At 48.1% G+C, this 21,444-nt stretch overlaps 1 protein-coding gene across 1 annotated transcript in view; it reads left to right on the forward strand.

The window, feature by feature from the left end:
* Positions 1 to 21,444, forward strand: part of NOS1 (nitric oxide synthase 1) — a 90,880-nt gene that overhangs the window by 55,018 nt on the left and 14,418 nt on the right. Inside the window, 7 exon segments of the mRNA XM_032595421.1 lie at positions 303 to 361; positions 3,651 to 3,767; positions 7,471 to 7,645; positions 11,215 to 11,353; positions 11,795 to 11,873; positions 17,748 to 17,941; positions 19,591 to 19,760. Coding sequence (XP_032451312.1) covers positions 303 to 361; positions 3,651 to 3,767; positions 7,471 to 7,645; positions 11,215 to 11,353; positions 11,795 to 11,873; positions 17,748 to 17,941; positions 19,591 to 19,760 — 933 coding nt within the window.

Raw genomic sequence — 21,444 nt, forward strand, 5'->3', positions numbered from 1 at the left:
TGGGTGTTGTATGGAAACCAATTTGACAATAAATTTCACATTTAAAAAAATTTGTAAAGAGAAAGCCACAATGGGGATTTGTGTGCTGGGAATTGGGGGTCCACACACTGTAGCCCTTTTATCAGCTGGCCCTTTCACACGCATCTGCTGCCCAGCCTGAACCCCTAACCATCTCTAACATCCTGGCCCCCAGAGGCATCAGGCTCCTCTTTTACCAGCCAGGACCCCAGATGCTCAGTGCCCTACCCTATTCTGGGTTCATAGACCCATGCTTCACATTTTACTCCTCTCTTGGCTTCCAGAAATTCGGCTGTGCTTTGATGGAAATGAGGCACCCCAACTCCGTGCAGGAGGAAAGGAAGTAAGTGAATGACCCTCCAGGGTCACATGACATACTCTGTGGGTAACTGAAGATTGTCTTTTGGCCTCTGGGGTTCACATTTGGGTTCTGGCTGGGTTTTGTGACCTAAAGCCCCTTTGTGATGAATTTTAGCTGGTGGGTGTCTGGAGTCCACTGGGGCTGATATTTTGGCCTCTCTGGTAACTTCACAGCCCCATGTCTCAGTTTCCTTGTCCATACAAATACCTGCCTTAACTTCTTGTAAGAATCAAAGGAGAAAATAGATATAATAGCTATAAGCGTCTTATGAAAACTTAGAAGCCCTATGTAAGTACCAATTCTTATTATCTTTCCCCTTTGGAAACCTACATTCAAAAACAGCAAAAGTGAGCTCCTTTCCCTAAAACGTTTCCATCAGACACTCATGGTGGAGTTGTAGCTAATGTAGAGGTTGAGTTCAGTAGATAAGATACCTCATAAGGCAAAAATGAAACAAACCAAAAAAACCTGTAGCCAAAAGACATTCATGCTGAAATCGCATCCCAATGTCAGGTTGGGTTCTAAAGATATTTCCTAAGGTGACAAATACCTGTAATGATGACCACCCTTGCGAAGCCTGTAAGTCCCCCCAAAGTAGACAACATATGGCGTGTGCATGTTGAGCTGTCTTTCCATTAGGCCAACACGGCGTCTCCTCCAGCGTGGAGCAGAGCAGACGCCACAGCTGACTGGTGTTTGGAGACGGCGGTCTGCGGAAAACCTCTCCTGGGTTTCTCTTAGCCAAGCACCTGTTGTCAAACTCACATACATTCGTTCCATATCCAAGGGGTAGCTGAGTCCCTCGTGATCGGTCATCTTTGACCATGAGCACCTGAGTCCTCGCTCTCCCTGCCCTTCTTTCCCAGGTGGCCATCACAGGCTCCCCCTCACCCCTCCTTCAGGGAGAGAGAGGGCACCATCCATTCTCCCCTCTAGGTACCCGGAACCCTTGCGTTTCTTTCCCCGTAAAGGGCCTCCCCTCCCCCAAGGTGACACAGAAGTCCATGGTCTGGCTGCAGCCCGTGACAGCCAGCAGAGGTAGAGTGCGTGTGTGCATGTGTGTATGTGTGTGCATGCGTGCATGTGTGTGCAGGCGTGCGTGTGTGCACATGCATATGTGTGCGTGTGCATATGCGTGCATATGTGTGCAGGCATGCATTATGTGCACGTGTGCGTGCATGTGTGTGCGTGTGCATGTCTGTACATGTGCATGTGTGCACATGCGTTCGTGCACATGTATATACCGCGTTCATATGTGCATGCAGGCGTGTGTGTGCAAGGCGTGTGTGATTGTGCACGTGTGCACGCATGTCCGATGCCCAAGCATCCAAAGTCACCTCTGGGTATCAAGGAGACCTGCCCTCTAACCCGGGCTGTGCCACTAACTCACTAAGCAGGCTTGAGCAAGGCGTTTGACCTCTCTGGACCTCAGTCTTTCTCATCTGCCAAATGGGGAGAACCCATCTCTGCCCTGACCACCTCTGGGACATGTTGAGAGGATCAAAGGATGAAAACAAAGAGGAAAGCATTTGGAAAAACCTCAAACCTCATACAAATACATGTGCTGTTATTTTTAACCCACAACCATCAACCATCCCTCCCACATTAACAACACAGCCACCCCCTGATATGTTGCATGACTTATTTGGAGAAGTGACTCAGTGTGAGACTATTTTAGGGCAGAAAATACACTTACATATATTTAGAACTTACCCTGCTGCCAGAATGCACAGTGTCTTTTTTTTTTTCTTTCGTCTTCTGCACTTATATTTGTTAAGCTGTTGTGTTTTGGTTTTGGTCTCTTGTTTTGGGGGGAGTTGTTCTGTTTCGTTTTTTTGGTCTGGGGATTTTGTTTTTGTTTTTATTTTGTTTTTGCCTTGTCTGAGAACAAACCTTACCACTTTTAGAGGAAAACGGGGAAACTGGATCTTTTTTTGAAGTCTCAAAGCTCCTGAGCCTCTCGTGCTGACGTCTGAGTTCCAGTGACATCTTCCTTCCCCTTCAAAATCGTTTAATAAGAAATTCAATCTCTTTTTATGCCGTGTCTCAGTGCGGAACGTTTTCCACATTGACTTGAAATGGGAAATGTGACAGATCCTTGAAACATCCAAGGACCATAACTTGATGAAGAGACAGTATTGAATGGGAATTGTCCAGCACGATCCAATGAAACTTTCTAAATGCTCTATGTCTGTGCCATCCGATAGGGTAGCCACTAGCCACACGTGGCCCTTGAGCACTTGACATGTGGCCAGTGCAAGTGAGGAACAGAATTTTTAACTGTATTTATTTTGACTCAATTTAACTTTACTTTTAAATAGCCACATGTACGGGCGCCTGGTGGCTCAGTTGCTTAAGCGTCCGACTTCGGCTCAGGTCATGATCTCACAGTTTGTGGGTTCGAGCCCCGCCTTGGGCTCTGTGTTGTCAGCGCGGAGCCTAGAACCTGCTTCGGATTCTGTGTCTCCCTCTCTGCCCCTCCCCCACTCTCTCTCTCAAAAAATGAATAAACATTAAAAAAAAGTTTTTTTTTAAATAGCCACACAGAGATACCAGAGTGGACATCACCAGTTAGTTCCTGGCTACTCAAAGTGAGGTCTGGGGATCGGCAGCATTGGTGCCTCTTGGATGCTTGTTAGAATGCAGAACTTTAGGCCCTGCCCAGATCTGCTGAATCAGAATCTGCACTTTCTGGGGCGCCTGGGTGGCTCAGTCGGTGAAGCGTCCGACTTCGGCTCGGGTCATGATCTTACAGCACATGGGTTCGAGTCCCTTATCTGGCTCTGTGCTGACAGCTCAGAGCCTGGAGCCTGCTTCAAATTCTGTGTCTCCCTCTCCCTCTCTGCCCCTTCCCCGCTCATGCTCTGTCTCTTCAAAAATAAATAAACATTAAAAAGAATTAAAAAAAAAAAAGAATCTGCACTTTAACAGCATCCCAAGATGATTCTTGTGCTTGTTAAAATTTGGGAAGCAACGAAGCGTTCTCTAATGGTTAGGGGGTGGTCTGATCTATTCGTGACTTTTTTGCCAATTAAATCGTTTTGGCTGTCTGGCTCTCAAGATCCCTGAGTTGAGTATGGTCGGAAACCTCTTTAAATACAAGCGGGGTCATGTGCAGATGGCTAGCTCTAGTGGTGGGTAAGTTTATCCATTCTGGAAGAGTCCATGGAAGTGTTATGATCTCAACCAACATGCAACAGAAGGTCCTTGAAACAGGACCTCAGGAGGAGGTTCCAAGCCAGAGCTCACAGGGTCTCTTCTGTTTTGGCAGGAGCTACAAGGTCCGATTCAATAGTGTTTCCTCGTATTCTGACTCCCATAAATCATCAGGCGACGGGCCAGACCTCAGAGACAACTTTGAGAGTGCTGGACCCCTGGCCAACGTGAGGTGAGCAGGGGTCAAGGGCCTCGGGGAAGCCATCTTGGGGAACTGGATTTAGTTGCAAAGCGGGCTTAAGGTTCCTCCCTTGTATTCCTGTCCATCTCTTGAATAACCAGCTGCACTCTAGCTCTCTGGGGACTCCCCTCACCCCATTAAAGCACACTACCCAGACCCCTTCCTATACACACTCTGTCAGAGCCCCATCACCCTAATCTCGCCCCATCATCAGCACATCATTTGTGCCGAAGGATGTTAATCCCTGGAAATTACTCAGTAAGCTGCCCTTCCCAATGATATGTTACACCTAATAGAAACTTCTGGAGACACCCTGCCATGCCCCAGTGGCTCTCAACCTGGGACACACATCAAAATCATCTGGAGATGTTTGCAATATACTGATAATCAAGCCCCATTTCCAGAGATTCTGATGTAATTGGTCTAGAATTGGGCACGTATTGCCTTTTTTTTTTGTTTAATTTCCCCAAGTGACTCTAATGTGCAGTCTGATTCAAAAAATACTGGCCTAACCCCATGTTTACCAAAGGGCAGTGGTCACATACCAAGAGATCATTTTATATGGGATACGGGCAGATATTTTATATTTCAACAGTTGGGAATGCGGTCCAATGAGCGTTAAGAAAGAAAGAAAACTGCAGATCCCTGGTTTCACAGATGTTGGTGAAAACAAGGTTGATGCACACTGAGTATCCGGGCCTGGCCACAAATCTTTCCGACCTTTGCTAACCGAACCTTTTCCTACCTGCTCAGGACAGTGCTCAGTAGATGGTACACATCACGAAGGGTCCTGGATATTGAAGTCTTATTCCCAGTAGAGCACGTTGTAATAGACTTTATTTTTTCCAAGCAGTTTTAGGTTCACAGCAAAACTTAGAGGAAGATACAGAGAATTCCCATATATCCCCTCCCCCAACAGAAACAGCCTCTTCCAACCAGCAGCGTCTCCATCCAGAGTGGTCCATTGGTACGGTTGATGAACCTACACTAACACATCATCATCACACAAAGTGCATAGTGTACATCCGGGTTCACCTGTGGTGTTATTTTCTATGGGGTTTGACATCAGTGCGTTGTTTTAGTTTGACATTGAAACACCGGTTTTGTGCGTTGACAGCCGGACCCGTTTTTCTCTTGTTGAATCTATCACGGCTCAGAGCAGGCATTGGCAAGCTGTAGCCTGGAGACCCAATCCAGCCTGACCACTGTATGTTTTTACACAACCCATGAGCTGGGAGTGGTTTTTGCACTTGAACATTGGCAATTCACTTGAGGATATAAACCGTTACCGTTGAACCCCAATTAAGCAAAATGTCACCCACCCCCCCAAACAAGGAACCCCAGTCTCATAGGTAGACATATTATTAAAAAATCATCCTCAATAACTGTAATTAATAATTTTTTAAATGTTTATGTCATGAATAAAAACGTGCAGGAATTTGTTTTCTCTCTGTTATGTAGGCATCCACATAACAGCTTTGATTTTGTTTCTTGGCCTAGAAACCTAAAAATATTTACTCTCTGGCCCCATGTCTAATAAGTTTGCCAATTCCTGGTTTGGAGGCTTAAAATGGGAAGTTTGAAACCCCCAGGTGAAGGTCATAATGGAAACGTGAGTCTAGGAGATGACTGGGAGGCAGGTCTTTAGGTGCATCGGGAAACGTATTAATGCATGAATTACCCGAACCACCTGCTAGTGAACACAAGTGGTTTTGGTGAGGTGGTGAAGACAAATTCAAAGCAAGCTAAACAGCGGTAATAAGTAAATAATAGTATCAGCAGTGGTCACATATGGTGACGTCGTGAACGTAAACATCGCATGTTTGAGGAACAACGGCTTAACCACAAAGCCATTACTCATGCTGGGAATTTCCAGTCTCCACTGGGCTGACGTTAAGGGGGGCGTGGCTTGGGAAAGAAGTTCCTGGCCCCCCTCCAACCAGTCCACTCCTAGTTATCAGCTCTCCTGTCACACCATCACCCTTGGAGGAAAAGGTGAGGAGCCCACCTCCAGGAAGGGCATGAGCGGGCAGGTGGGGGAGGGGGGCTGAGGGGGCAAACACTGCCTAATCCCATGTACTTTCTTTAGAAAGTCTCTACAACCAGGGAAAGAAGGGCAGGAGAGGAGAAGAGGCCCAGAGAGGAAGCATGCATGTAGGATTAAAAGAAGCAAATGTTAACCCATGCTAACCTTCACCTGACCCGTGAGACCCCCGGAGCCATGTCAAGTGCATTCTCCAACGACAGAGAGAATGGGAGTCCCTTCCCAGATTCCCCTCCTCCTCTCTGTTTCCCCCATCTCAATCTTTCGCCAACCTGACCCCTTCATTCTAAACAAACGGATTGGGAGGCAGAGGCAGAGACAGTATGGAATAGCCCACACAGATCCACGCCTGGGCTTGTCTGAGATGACAGTCTCCAGCAGAAAACTCCAGGCTAGGAAAGACGTGGGGTGGCGCGTTCTCGTCCAACTTGTGTGAACCTGTCACTTCTGTCCCAGTGACGTCGAGACCCACAGCCAGGACCAAGTGTCAGTTGGACAGCGAACTAGCAAGAGCGGCCATCTGACACACAGCCCTCCCCTTCTAATACCTCAGTCAAGGCCACCCCACCTTCACAGAGAGGAAAATCTCATTAACCTGACCCCCACTGATTCAAGCAGCCACGTTTTCTTGGTGGTACCTATGCAGAGAGGGTTTGTGAGGCAAATTAATGTCAGAGACATTGCAAGGGGTGGAGTCAGCATCTTTATAAATCTTCCATCCCCTTGTAGAAGCACCTGTTTACACACCAACATTTGATGTGGGTTTTTTAAAGTTTTTAATTCCAGTTAGTCAACACACAGCGAACATTTGACATGCTAATGACAAGGCCTTCTGATCTCGTTAATGCAGGTCCCTGAGGACTTCTGTGTTATGGTTTTCATTACCTGTGTACTTAAAACTAATCTACTTGTGTCCCTTGTAGAATTCAAGCCCTCCCATAAAATAGACTAATTTCTCCAGCTTAGAAAGGGGCACACAAAACACAGCCAATGGTTCTGGGTCATCGCTATCCCCAGCTCATCCTCCTTAGGACCATTGGGAATTTTCTCCTGAGGATGGTCATACCTTGCAGAGACCAGAAGGAGAGGAGAAGAGGCCCCAAGGGCTCCCAGATTTTTAAAAAATGGCCTAACCCAGGTGGGCTTGGGGCTGTCTGACCACCATGGGCTAATGGAGATGCTTCTGGAGATGCCAGATGTGTTAGTCTGCTCAAGCTACTGTAACAAAATATCAGAATGGGTGGCTTCAACAACAGAAATTTATCTGCTCACAGTTCTGGAGGCTGGAAGTCCAAGATCAAGGTGCCAGTAAGACTGGTCTCTGGTGAGGCCTCTCTTCCTGGTTTGCAGACGGCTGCCTTCTTGCTGTGCCCTCACATGGACTTTCCTCTGTGCACATTCAGAGTGAGAGAATGCTATTGGGTGTTTCTTCCTCTTCTTCTAAGGACACAAGTCCCATTGGACTAGGGACCATCCTTATGACTGTATTTAACCTCAGTTACCACCTTAAAGTCCCCATCTCCAAATACAGCCATCTTAGGGGTTAGGGTTTCGATATATGAATTTAAGGGAGACATGGAGTCCAAAAAACCAGACGCCCCTCATGCCCCACAGTCCCCTAACACAGACCATCTGTTGTCTCCTCGGCAGGTTCTCCGTATTTGGCCTTGGCTCCCGGGCTTACCCTCATTTCTGCGCCTTTGGACATGCCGTGGACACCCTCCTGGAGGAGCTGGGAGGAGAGAGGATCCTGAAGATGAGGGAGGGAGACGAGCTCTGTGGGCAGGAAGAGGCTTTCAGGACCTGGGCCAAGAAGGTCTTCAAGGTAACCACCTGCCCAGATCCCAGAGACCCAGGGGGAGAAGTCATGACCCCCGAGACCTCCAAAGACAGAGTGCCTACACCATATGAAATAGAAGAAACCTGAGAGAACTTCTGGTATTTCCCCACTGTGTGTCCAGCCAGGATACAGCTTTAAACAACTCAGATGAGTTAAAACACACATTCTTCACCCAGAATCTAACGTCCTGCATCATGGGCAAGGAGTTGGTCTATAAAACATTGTGCTCTTGGAATTTCAGAGCTGGGAGGAATCCATCCCTCGCTCACATCTGGTAGACAAGTAGACAAAAAAACCATAAAGTAGGTTAGCCACACCAGGGGGCTGTGCCTCGACCTGGAACTCAGATCTCACCGATTTGTCTACTTTGACATACTTATCCCTCTTGAGCTAGATCTTTGCTGACCAATGCAGGAGCCGCCGGCCCCATGTGCTACTTAAACGTAAATGTGAATGAATTCACATTCAGTAGGATGAATGGACAAGTGAATATAGTATGTCTCTACAGTGACATATTATTTAGCCATAAAAAGTATAAAGAACTTATACCTGCTACAATGTGGATGGACCTTGAAAGCATTATGCTAAGTGCAAGAAGCCAGACACAGAAGGTCTATGATTCCGTTTAAATGAAGTGTCCACAATAGACAAACCCATACAGACAGAAATTAGAGTAGTGGTTGCTAGGGGGTTGGGACCGTGGTTGTGCAACTTTGTAAATACACTCAAACCCACTGAATTGTACATTTGAAAGTGATGAATTTTATGTTACGTGAAAAATTTCTAGGGGCGCCTGAGTGGCTTAGTCATTTAAGCATCTGACTCTTGATTTCGGCTCAGGTCACGATCTCGTGGTCATGAGATCAAGCCCCACGTTGGGCTCTGCTCTGATAGAGTGGATCCTGCTTGGGATTCTCTCTTTCTCCCTCTCTCTCTGCCCCTCCTCCGCCTCTCTCTTTCAAAATAAATGAATAAACATTTAAAAAAATTTTGCATATATATATGTACATAGAAATAATTAGGTGATTAATTATAATATGTAATATCATATATGAAGACAGAAATATATATTGCATAATTGCAGAAATATATTGATATTACATAAAATAATTAAATATATACTATAATAGATGTATAAAATTTTAATTTTTCATTAAATATGTAACTGTTTAATATGCACATATTAAATAGAATTTTTAAAACTCTATTTAATATACACATATTATATAGAATTTAAAATCTCATTCCTTGGCTGTGTATTTCATATTTTCAGCAGCCACAAATAGCTACTGGTTACTATATGAGACAGCACAGAACATTCCCATCATGATGGAACCTCGTATTGCACAGGGCTATTCTAGACATGAGGTCACAGGGGCAGAAATGCATAATGGCCTTCTATCTGCATGGGGGCATGATTCGATTGGCCATCCTGGGAAAAACGGAAAACCATGAATACGGACCTGCCACCTGTCACCTGCTCCTTCCTCCACCCTGGAATGCATTCTCTTCAGCAGCCCCAGGAGAAAGCGGATTAGGTAGCTTCCTATCATCCAGTTGGCATTTTCCATCCTGCATGTAAATGCAGATAGAAAGAGGGGAAACTGAGGCCCTTGAGCTAGAAGGATATTTATGGGGGAGGCTGTGTCCATAAGCCTCTTTCTGGATTTCTTCCTAGATGAGGAGAACTGAGATAACTCGGCTCTTTTTACCTTGAGAAAACTATGGTTCTTGACTTCGTCAGCCAACTTCGATTGAACGCCCCAGAGTCAGGGTCTGTTACAAGCCCCTATACCCTTTGGTTATCACCGCCCCCCTCCCATCAAACTCTCAGTCCTGACAACCGCTAATCTACTTCCTGTCTCTGGGGAGCTGCCTGTTCTGGACATTTCATACGAATGAAATCATTTAATATGTGGTCTTTTGAAATCAGCTCATTCACTTAGCATGTTTTCAAGGTTCGTCCACATCGCAATATATATATTAGTACCTCATTGCTTTTTATGGCCAAATGATACTTTGCTGTACGTATATATCATATTTTGGTTAGCCGTTCATCAACTGATGGACATTTAGATTGTCTGAAAATCAACGCAAGGCCAAAAAAGGGTTAAATCTGCCCTTAAAAGCTTTTTAAGTATCCGTGGCTTTTATTCCAAAAACCTGAATTCCAAACAGTAATTCTTAGGACCACTAAAGTCGGAGAACTTATGAACTTGGCAAAAAAAAAAAAGGAAAAGAAAGGAAGAAAATTTCATATGCAGGTATTCAAACATTCAGTATGTTCTGCTTTTAATGTAATTTTTTAAACCTTTAGAGGAAGATGGATGGGAAATTCTAAGGTGTTTATTTTCTTTTTTAATGTTAGGTCTCTACAAATATTGGTTTTAGGAATAAATGACGTAGAAGTTACATGTTAAGTAGAGGTTAAATCCTAAACTTATTAGTAAATATGATATGTCCAGCACATCAAAGGCGTTCAAAAAATACTGGATGGATTAGTGGATGGATTGATGGATGATTGGCTGGCAGGTATGTGGTGGGATGGAGAGATGGATGGGTAGGAGGGTAGATAGATGGAAGGAGGGAAGGAAGGAAGGAAGGGTAGATGGAGAGATGGACAGATGGATGGATGAATAGATGGAAGGAAGGGAGGGAGGGAGGAGTGAGGAAGGGAGGGTGGAAGGAAGGAAGGAAGGAAGGAAGGAAAGGAGGGGGAGAGAGGAAGGAAGGGAGGGAGGGAGGGTGGAAGGAAGGAGGGAGGGAGGGTGGAAGGAAGGAAGGGAAGGAAAGGAAAGGAAAGGAAAGGAGGGGAGAAAGGGAAAGGAAGGGAGGGAGGGAGGGAGGAAGGAAGGAAGGGAAAGGAAAGGAGGGGGGAGAGGAAGGAAGGAAGGAAAGAAGGAAGGAAGGAAGGAAAGAAGGAAAGAAGGGAGGGAGGAAGGGAGGATGGAAGGAAAGGAAAGGAAAGGAAAAGAGGGGGGAAAGAGGAAGGAAGGAAGGAAGGAAGGAAGGAAGGAAGGAAGGAAGGAAAAAGAAAGGAAAGGAGGGGGAGAGAGGAAGGAAGGGAGGGAGGGAGGAAGGGGGGGTGGAAGGAAGGAAGGGTGGAAGGATGAATGGGTGGGTAGGCGGAGGGATGGAAGGATGAATGGACAGATGGGTGGATGGATGGATGGAAGGAAAGAAGGGAGGAAGGGAGGGTGGGAGGAAGGAAGGGTGGAAGGATGAATGGGTGGGTAGGCGGAAGGATGGAAGGATGAATGGACAGATGGGTGGATGAATGGATGGAAGGAAGGAAGGGAGGGAGGGAGGAGTGAGGAAGGGAGGGAGGGAGGAGTGAGGAAGGGAGGGTAGAAGGAAGGAAGGAAGGAAAGGAGGGGGAGAGAGGAAGGAAGGGAGGGAGGATGAATGGGTGGGTAGGCGGAGGGATGGAAGGATGAATGGACAGATGGGCGGATGGATGGATGGATGGAGGGATTCATGTCATGGTTTCGAGCTGTTGGTGGAGAGTCCCTCTTGGCTGAAAGAGGTCACTGGAAGCCCTGTGTGTGCCACAGGCAGCCTGCGATGTGTTCTGCGTGGGAGATGACGTCAACATTGAGAAGGCAAACAACTCCCTCATCAGCAACGACCGCAGCTGGAAAAGAAACAAGTTCCGCCTCACCTACGTGGCCGAAGCTCCGGAACTTACACAAGGTACCTCTCCCCCCGCTCCTGGGGAGGCACGCAAGACGGGGGGGGGGGGTGGGCAGGAAAGACAGGAGTTCTCACCTCCACCCACTTAGAGGAGGTGGGTTTCATTGCTTACCTTTCGTGCAGTCCTCTCAAAACAAGTCCACTGCCAGCGCCCCCCCCCACCCCTGCTCAGCCAGGCGTGTCCTTGGATGTCCCTCCCTCCAGCAGGAGGATGTCACTCTGACCTCTTCTTCTCAACTCAGCTCGACCAGATTTGCTTTTCCTTCGCATTCTCCACAGCCGGCCCCCCCCCCCCCCCCCCGCCAGAGTCTTTTCTTTCACCTCTTGGCTTCACTCTGGGGGACAGTGGAAGTGTGAAGAGAGGGTCAGTAGAAGCTGGAGGGTTTGCACCGACCACAGTTTAACCCCATCTCAGGAAGACTGTTGTTTTGCTCCCCGCAGGTCTATCCAATGTCCACAAAAAACGGGTCTCGGCCGCTCGACTCCTCAGCCGCCAAAACCTTCAGAGCCCTAAATCCAGGTAGGAGCACCTTTAGTTGGCTCGGGGTTACCCCCCCTGTGCTCCGGGGGTCACCCACGATCAGGGCGGAGAGTCCTGGTTGGCTCGGGGGACTGGCTTCCCCGTTACTCTTCCAAGTGCCACGGAGACCCCCCTGCTGCCTTGCAGCATCGACATTTTCCTGCTTTCCCTTTGCCAAGCTCTGACCTAGAAGGTCCAGGAACGGAGATGGTGGCGACCATCGCGGAAAGCAGAAACAGGAAGGATTTATGAGGCATTTTTGATGTCGACCGCACCCTTGTCAGACTGCTAATGTGCATCGCACCCCAGCATCCCGGTCAGAGAGCATTTCCTCCTTGTGGGTCCTTCTTCTCTGTGGAGTCTTGAAAACTGGCTACCCGGACTCCGTTGAAATTCCTCTGGGACGACAGGAGGTTCGTCACCTCACAAAACAGCCCGCACTGTGTTTCGAAGTGCAGGTTGTTAGAGATTATCTTAGTCTCGCTATGACCAGAGGGCATCTTCCTAGCACTTCATTTTGACCCCGGTTATACTCCAGCGACACCCAAACCAGATTCAGTTCTTCCAAATGAGAGACCCGCTAAGAGCCAAAGCCACCAACCAGCCTCTCCTGGGGTCTTGATTCCTTCCTGTCGTTCTTCCTAAGGCCTAGTTTCCCGAGCCTTTCGCTTTCGTCAAAGGACACGCTGTGCCCTGCCGGGGATGTCGTTGTCAGACCTGGTCACAGTGCAGTGGAGGACCTGTCGGAGCCGCCACGGGCCCCGAGGCTCTTATAACCTTATAACCACCCCCCCCCCCCCGTTTGAGCGGGACACCCTGAGGCCGCCCAAGATGTCAGGCGTTGTCCTGATTGCCACGCTGCTCTCGCATTAAGCTTGCACCCTTGCTGCTCTTAGACATCAAGTGTTTTCAGAGTGATGGAGCCAGGTCCGTCCATCACTGTCCTTGAGTAAATAGTATTTGTGGCCTTAATGAAGTCCTTTGCATTGATCCCTATTGAAAGGCACTTTTTTTTTTCACTTTCCAGTTACAGCCCACAACACTCTTTGAAATCTTGATTCTTTGCACATGGCATAGTGCAAAGAGTAGGCTCGCAAGCTGGACAGCCCTGGGTTCTGCTGCACACCAGCTGTGTGACCGTGGGCAAAGTCACTCAGGGCCTCGGAGCCCCGTCTCCTTATGTCAAAGGAGAGTGGTGGCCATAAAGATCGCTGATGGTTAGCTAGTGCTTTGTGTGTGCCGAGCACTGTGTTGAGTGCTCTCTGTGTGGGATCTCCCAGAACTCTTTGACCAGCCCAGGAAGTAGGTGCTCCTCTGATCATCAACACTTTAAACATGAAGAATGGCGATCAGAAAATGCAAGTGACTTTTCCAAGGTCACGCAGACTCGGTTCTCTGACTCCAAAGTCTGTATGCTGGATGGCTCCACATGTGACCTCAAGAGCATTGCAAAGCCGTTGTATTAAGGACAAGGTGCACAAAACAGCCAGCATATCATATGTTTCCCTTCTCTTCCTTGTCTGTCCCAGCATCAAACACCTGCAAATTTAGTATGCATGCTTTCTACGTGGGCTCCAAACCTCTGATAAAGTTACCATCAGGATGAAGCCCCCAGAGCTCTCATGTTCTCTCTTAGCTCCTCAAGCATGAAAGAAACGGATTGGGAAATTAATCCCTTTGAATAATTAGTTAAATGCTACATTCGGAGCATAATGATCTCTGATACAGGGAGGGACTCTGTATCTGAAATACGCACCCTACTTCCCAGTCTGCCCTGTGGAAAGCGATGACTTTGGTAGCCCAGAGGAGAAGGGACCGAGAATCCACTGGAAATTTCCTTTAGCAACAAGCTCTGAAAAACCAGATCACAAAAATTACTCCCTAAACCATAAAAAGCAAGGTCCTTTGCAAATGTTCTGCATGCTAAGTTGGACCGAGTCCCAGAATAACCCCCACTCACCTCTGGAAAGGACAGCCGACTCTATGCTGAGGGAGAGAATACTTCAGCAAGGTTAGGACCTGGAACGTAGTATTAAAATCAGTCATGAAGCAACACAAAAGGAATCAGATTGTATACAGGTGTCTACGTCTTTAGAAGCACAATCCGTAACACTGCCTCTTTTCAGGCTTACTATCATCTCCAGCTTTATAAGTTGGGGTTTTTTTTTTTAAAAGGATGATTGAGGCAAAAAGTATGATACTCTCTCCCATTTTCCCCCTGCCCAAGTTGGCACAAAGTCACAGTTTTGGGGCCAGGAGGCCATGAGCAAGATATCACAAATCTTTCTCCGCCCCACAGACCCTTAATTGCAGGCAAAGTGACCTGCAATTTCTCTTTCTCATCGAAAGAGAAATATGACCACGGTTACTGCCTGGCCAGGAGATACACTTTTTAGGTACACCAATTAGCAAACAATAGAGAAGCAGATATAATGGAGTGGTAATGGGTAATCGGGTTGGGTGATCTTAAGTCCCAGATGTCAGAAGGAGGAAGGAAGACACAGGGTAGGCTTTAGAGAGGAAATGAGGACAAAGGAGGAGCGTCTAGGCAGAGGCTGGCAGGAGCCAAGGTGCGGCAGGGGTCCTGAGCACTGAGGCATCGTGGAGGGTGGCAGGACATTACAACGGACAGTTCCTGGTGGGGGAGCTCTCGATTCGTGTCTCGCCTCGGATGAAATTCCTTCTCTCCAACTTTCCCGCTTCGACAGAGAACATCGACATTTGGCTTAACCCAGAAACTCAAGCGTCCATCTTGCCTCCTGCCCCTCCCTTACACTGCACATCCAGCTCACAGCCGGTCCTCTGGTCCTATGGGACTTGGCTTTCAACTTCGTCTCAGACCTACAGCTGCCACCTGGAGCAAAGCCGTGTTCATCAATGGTATTTGTGTCCTTGTGTCTTGGCTTTTCTCTCAAAGATACGTTTCCAAACAGCAGCCAGACCAATCTTTTAAAAACGTAAATTGAATCCTCTGCTGCTTCAAGCCGTTTAGTGGCTTCTCACTGGATTGAGGAGACCTTCAAACTTCTTGCCATGACAGGTCATAATGAGGCCTTTGTGATCTGGCCTCTGCCCGGCTCTCTGATCTCCTTCTCCCACCTCCAAACACTCCAGCCTTCTTTCCCTTCCTCAAACGTGCCACACCTTTTCATACCCCAGGGCCTTTGCACATGCACACTCTTCCCAAACAGATCTTTGCATGTCGCCTTTTTCTCTTTGTTCAGGTCTCTGCTGACATGTGACATCACAGAGGGCTCCCTGACCATCCTTATCTGATGGTCACTCGGCCCGCTGCCCCCAGCCCATCACCACCCACCCATCCACATCACCAACCCCCTCTGAGACCTTTTTAAGTTGCTCCTCAATGAGAATAGAACACTTTGTTGTGTGTCCATCACTGTCTCACCAGTGCCTAGAACAGTGCCCGGCACTCAGTATAAATTTGCTAAGCGAATGAAACTTGAAACTTACAATATTTCCTCTTGACACTGAAGAATGAAAGTAGCTATTTTTTTTTCCATCTAATGCTGGATGTTAGCTGACTGTTGTTTCATCTGTGAGCCCGTCAATGAGCCACTGCCAAGCACACGTGTGTGTTATGCTTCTGTGTGTGGATATAAATCACAAGCAGTGGATACTCTGGAGGAGGGGATGGTGAGGCTCCAAATGACCGCTACCTTCCCATCCCTCCCTTTCTCCCCTTCCTCTGTACTTCTCAATGGCCCATATGTGTCCCAAGCTTAAAAAAAAAAAAAGCTTACAAAATCCTATACAATTCTTACAAACCCCTCCCCCCCCAACTGAGATTTAAGACAACTGGTCTCCAGGTTAGTGCAACTGGGAAGGGGTTGGGGGGAAATCTGCTTCCCCCACAAAGTCTCAAGGACCAGCCCATCAGGGTGTCCTGGGGCCACACAGCCATTCAGCGCTGGGCTTAGGAAGTCATGCCTGATCAGAGGCTTGCAGAGTCCCCTGGGTTAAATTCCCAGCCTGGGGCACAGCCTGGGCCCACCCAGCTAACCTGCCAGCTGCCTCCCCATTCCTGCCCCTTGGCGGCCTGACCACCTTATGTCACGTTCAGGAGGACTTGGGAGAAATGACTGTGAACGTGAGCCAGCTCAGCAAGTACGGGTCCTCCGCATTTCTATTTTGTACCGCCCAGAACGGAGGCAAATATACTTCTGAAAGAAATCGTGATGATCTAGGAGAAAGTGGGAATTGATTTGCGGGCCTTTCAAAGGCTTCCTGTGGTTGGCGCGAGAGGCTCCGAAATGAGCAGCCCCACAGCGCCCCCTGCTGGCTCTCAGCCTCTGCTAATTCCGATCGTGGAACTGGCAGGAGGTGATGATGTCTTTGCTCTCCAGGAACCAGAAATCCCTATGAACTCAGAGCAGAATCAGTCGAGCGAGTCCTTATAATTGACAAGATTAGTGTCCCAGGGATAGCAAAATCTGTCCAGGAAAAGAGAATGGGACCCCAGACCCTGACAGCACCATTCACAATTTCAGCCACAAATTTCCCCACCAGACTAAGGACGGGGGTGCCTTGCTTCAAGAAAATACTTGCAAAAGTGAATGTGCCAGCACAACTCTTTTTAATAATGGTGGCTATTTGCAGCACAAAAGGCTTCTTGGGTGTGCCAGAGACTCCTTTAAATAGCAAGTCCCATTGATCTATTCAAGTGTTGATTTACATTCTGTGGAGAATGTAGAAACTTCACATTGAATACGAAGGGTCTCTATCAACTGAGAACCAATTAGCAACGAAGAAAAGCAGGTCGAAATGCAGACTCAAAGAGTACGAAGAATCTGATTTTCAAAGTGTGATGGGGCCCCCAAGTTTCCAGGTGGATCTGTACTAAAACTTTGTAAAGGACCAGAATGATCGTAGTCTGTGAATTCATTCTTGAAGCCTTCACGTGGCATACGCCTTCTGCCCTTAAAATTCAAAAACCAATACAAAAGAGAAGTACCTGACAGATATAAATAAATTTCTCTCTGCGTTTTCTCCTTAGATCTCTCAAACTTACATTGGTGGATTTGCACATAACAAAGACCAATTATGTTTCTCATTTCCATGACAATATGGGGACCCTCCACTTACAGAAGAGGGGTGGAGCTTGGGATTCCCAGGAGAGCCGGCCTTACGCAGAATGGGGACTCAGCTACCTTGGCTCCAATGGGGTAGTGGTTCCTGGGAGAACCCCAATTAGTACTGAGAACAGAGTCTGTTATGGTGGCTGGTTAACCCTGGGAGTCTGAGGTCTCTTCAACTAATAAATATTTCTTGAGTACCAACGATGTGCCACGCACGGTCCTATTTGCCAGGAATAGAGCAGTGGAGAAAACAGATTCCTTGCCGTCTAGAATCTGCATTGCCCTGGAGGCCAGGGGGCAGGCAGGGGGCCAGACCACAAACCACATGACGATGTAAACTCTACTAGAGGGCAGATGGCGGTAAGTGGTTTGGAGAAAGGCAGGTGAAGGAAGATAGAAAAGCAAGGAATCTGAGGACTGAACCCTGAGGTACTCTCATGCCCAGAGTTTGGGGAGACAAGAAGGAGCCGCCAAGGAGAGAAGATCAGGAGAGCCTGGGGTGCTAGAATCCAGGACAAAGGAGTTGAGAAGGAGGAAGTGAGCAGATATGCCCAGTGCGTCTTCCATGACCAAGAGGAGCGCTCGGAACTTTCCACTGGATTTGCAATGCGGAGCTCATGGGTGCCGAAATCTGTGGTGTGGAATGATGGGGGCAGAGGACTTGGGGCCTCACGGAATGGAAGGAGGGGGATTGCAGCCACAAGAAGAGACAAAGGAGCAAGGAGAGGAGGCAGTAGCTGGTGACCCTTATCCAACTGTTCCTCCACTTCCCCTCCAGCCGATCAACGATCTTCGTGCGTCTCCACACCAATGGGAATCAGGAGCTGCAGTACCAGCCTGGGGACCACCTGGGCGTCTTCCCTGGCAACCGCGAGGACCTCGTGAACGCCCTGATGGAGCGGCTGGAAGATGCTCCCCCAGTCAACCAGCTGGTGAAGGTGGAACTGCTGGTGGAGAGGAACACGGCTTTGGGTAACTATGGCCAGGGCCGGGCACCCCACCCAGCTGCTCCCCTTCCCCCGGGGGCTCCAAGGGCAGTGCGTGGGGGGGCGGGGGGGAGACCCGTCCTTCTTCCCCATCACCACGCCAGGTGGCAGAATGGGTCTCTGTCACCTCCAGTTTATGAGACTGAAAACTCCTCCTGGGCTCATGGCTGAACAACCTTGGCCCAACTGGCTGAGCCCGCGTCCATGGACCAGCGTCATGATACCAGGACACCCATAGCTCATCCCTGGGGGCGGGGCTTCTGCCTGCCTTCATCACCACCGCCTCACTGCCCACCGAATAAGTCGCAGCTGAGTGCCCCTCCCTCCTCTTAAAATGAAAAGGCACTATATGCAGCTCGATGGCCCACTAGAGGTTGAACCACGTTTCTGGCCTCATTAGATCAGGTTCCGGTCGTTTCGGTGACCATCCTTGACATTCCTATTGAAGAACTTTCACAGGCAAATGGGTCTCGGTGCTTCAGCTCAGTAGGCGCAGGTAAGCCTAGGGCTCAGGTACGAGGAACCACAGTGACCTTACGTGACAGCCCCTGATTTGGTGACATATCACCTTTCGGAAGGAGTTAGGGTGTACCGTCAGAGCAGAATGTGGAAGTAGTATGTGGTCAGAGCCCTGCTGAAAAGCCCACCAAAAGATACCACTTTGGGGGCGCCTGGGTGGCTCAGTCAATTAAGTGTCCAACTCCTGATTTCAGCTCAGGTCATGATCTCACGGTTCGTGTTCTGTGCTGACAGCGTGGAGCCTGCTTAGGATTCTCTCTCTCTCTCTCTCTCTCTCTCTGCTCCTTCCCCGCTCAAAATAAACATTTTAAAAAAAGAAGAAGAAAGATACCACTTTGGAGAGACAACACTTTATCTTCATAAATCCTACCCAGCCAAGTTCTTCCTTGGTGTTGGACTAGCACTTTTTTTTATCTTGGGTTGAACCCCTGATATAAAGTAAAGGCTTGTGTTTAGGGGCTATATCAGGTGCAAATTACACAGACGCCCTACAGTGCAGTAGTCAGAACGAGGTCTGGAGCAGTGCTGCCTGACTTCACACTTACGAGTTGTGTGGCCTCGGGCAAATCCCTTTACCTCTCTGTGCTTCTTCCTTTTTTCTCAGTGGCAACACGGGGATGATGATAATAATAGCACCAACCACCTAGGATTGTTGTAAGGACTAAATGAATTACTGGAGAATAGCACTTGGCCTAGAGAAAGCGCTAGGAAAGTGTTAGGTATGTTTGCAATTTTAAATACTGAAATCCCACTGAGAGGTTTGAGAGGCTGGCACCATGAGAGGGCAGACAGAGCCAAAATAGACCCATAGCTTGTGTTCAGTAGGGGGGCTCACTGCATAGAATGCCATGGGAGTGCCTCATGCTATTTTAATAATGGTTTATTCTTTTTATTTTTGAACTGGTTTGCTCAGTTGATTTTGCATATGCGCCTTGCATAGATGAGGTGATCGCGTGGTCCCCAGAACCCTGGGTGTAGATGTGGAACATGGAAGGTGGCAAGCCAAGGCTCACCGGCCCCGTCCTCTGTCCCAGAAGCAAATCTGGCCTTCCTGGCCTGGACCTAAGCCCTCGGAGCTCAGACTCTCCTTCCCCCATCCACCCCTCACCTCCATAGGCGTCATCAGTAACTGGACAGATGAGCACCGCCTCCCGCCCTGCACCATCTTCCAGGCCTTCAAGTACTACCTGGACATCACCACGCCGCCCACGCCACTGCAGCTGCAGCAGTTTGCATCCCTGGCCACCAGCGAGAAAGAGAAGCAGCGACTGCTGGTCCTCAGCAAGGTGGGTCCCTGGCCTCGTACAACCCCCAAGGGCACCTTTCACCTCCTAGTTGGCGGAGAGTTATAGAACTATAACCACAGCTGTCCAGCGGGTGGCAGGGTTGAGCAAGAGTTGCCAATTTTTGTTTGCAGGCGGCCGCCATATTGGCTAGTCCTGACCATCTCCCTTCATTCTAAGGTCTGACAGAACGAGGGTAACTCTTTTGAATCTCAGAGTTCTCTGGCCTAGTAGAAATTGCTGTGCTAACTCTTGTTCCTCCTTCCTTCGCAACTCCTGAGTTTCCATGAGTTCTATCTGAGCCCATACTTAGGAGGAAAAGAAATAGAGAATCCCACTTGCCCTGTTTTAGAGAGAGGCCTTTCCCAAAGCAGAGGACTTATTGGTAGGACTGCAAGATATAGGAGCCCCTCTGATGGTAAAATGAATCAAACACTTCTATCATCCTTGCTTTGAAGCCTAGGGCTTCCTTGCCCCAAGCTGCTGCAAAACCTGGCTCAGTAGAATCCTACCCAGGGGGGCCACCCAGACTTCTCCCAGTGGGGGCTCCTCTCCACTAAGCAACGTTGGTTTAGCTTTCTTCCGCTGTCCAGGAGAGGCACTGAATGATGGGCAGAGAGGAAGAGGCTAATTCAAAGAATGCATATTACAGTCGACCCTTGAACAACACCGGGGTTAAGGGTGCTAACCACCCCCCATGTAGTAGAAATCCACATATAACTTTTGACTCCCCCAGAATGGCCACAAATATAGCCTACGGTTGACTGGAAGCTTTACCAGGAATACAAACGGTCGATTAACACACGTTTTGCATGTTATATGTAGTCTATACCGTATTCTTATAATAAAGTAAGTTAGAGAAAAGAAAATGTGTTTGAGGGACCCGTGTTGTTTGAGGATCACCTGTATTTAGAAGTGAGAAAAGTAACACCAAAAGGAACATTTATAGAGAGTTGTAAGGGGTTAACTCTGGAAAGTTGGAAACAGATTGGAGAAGTCAGAGCATTAATTTTCATCATAAGCTTTGCAGAATTGTTTCACTTTTTACGCTGTGTACATGCATAACTTTAATTTAAAGGTGTAATTGATGAGTCAGGGGCTGCTATGAAGAGGGACCAGAGATCAGCACTGTTCGGACGGAATGATTTCAAGTAGAATTTGATAAACTGTATGTCTTAGCCCGTTTCTTCCAAAGAGCACAAACTCTAAGGTGGGATTAAATGAGTGAGGATTTTTAATAAGGGAAACACCTGTGTGAGAGAAAAATGGCAAAGACTCAGGTAAGGCTGGGAGAACCATCAGACCTCTAACAAGTCTGACCCCAAGTGAAGGAGAGGGAAGGAAGTTTGAATGGAAGCATCTAGAACGGCAGCTGCAGCCTTCGGAAGGACCAGCACTGGTGACCCATGTCTGTTTCTAGTGGGTGTCCATTTCAGACAGCAGTTCCTGAGGCTCTTGGCTAATTGCACCCTTGTAAGCCAGAGATCAGTGAGACTGGAGGTCTGGGGGGGCACGTCCTTAAGGGTGCCATACCCTATCAATAGAGCAAGGGTCGCCTTTAGGAACATGGGGGAGAGCTTTGTTATACGATGCACTTATAATAGGCTTTATTCGTCAAAGTCTGAGCATCGTGTAAGCAATAAGGGAATGCCCAGGGCAGCTTCTGAGATGTAGGAAAAATAACTCC

Source organism: Lynx canadensis, chromosome D3, assembly GCF_007474595.2.
Source record: "Lynx canadensis isolate LIC74 chromosome D3, mLynCan4.pri.v2, whole genome shotgun sequence".
Classification (NCBI taxonomy): domain Eukaryota; kingdom Metazoa; phylum Chordata; class Mammalia; order Carnivora; family Felidae; genus Lynx; species Lynx canadensis.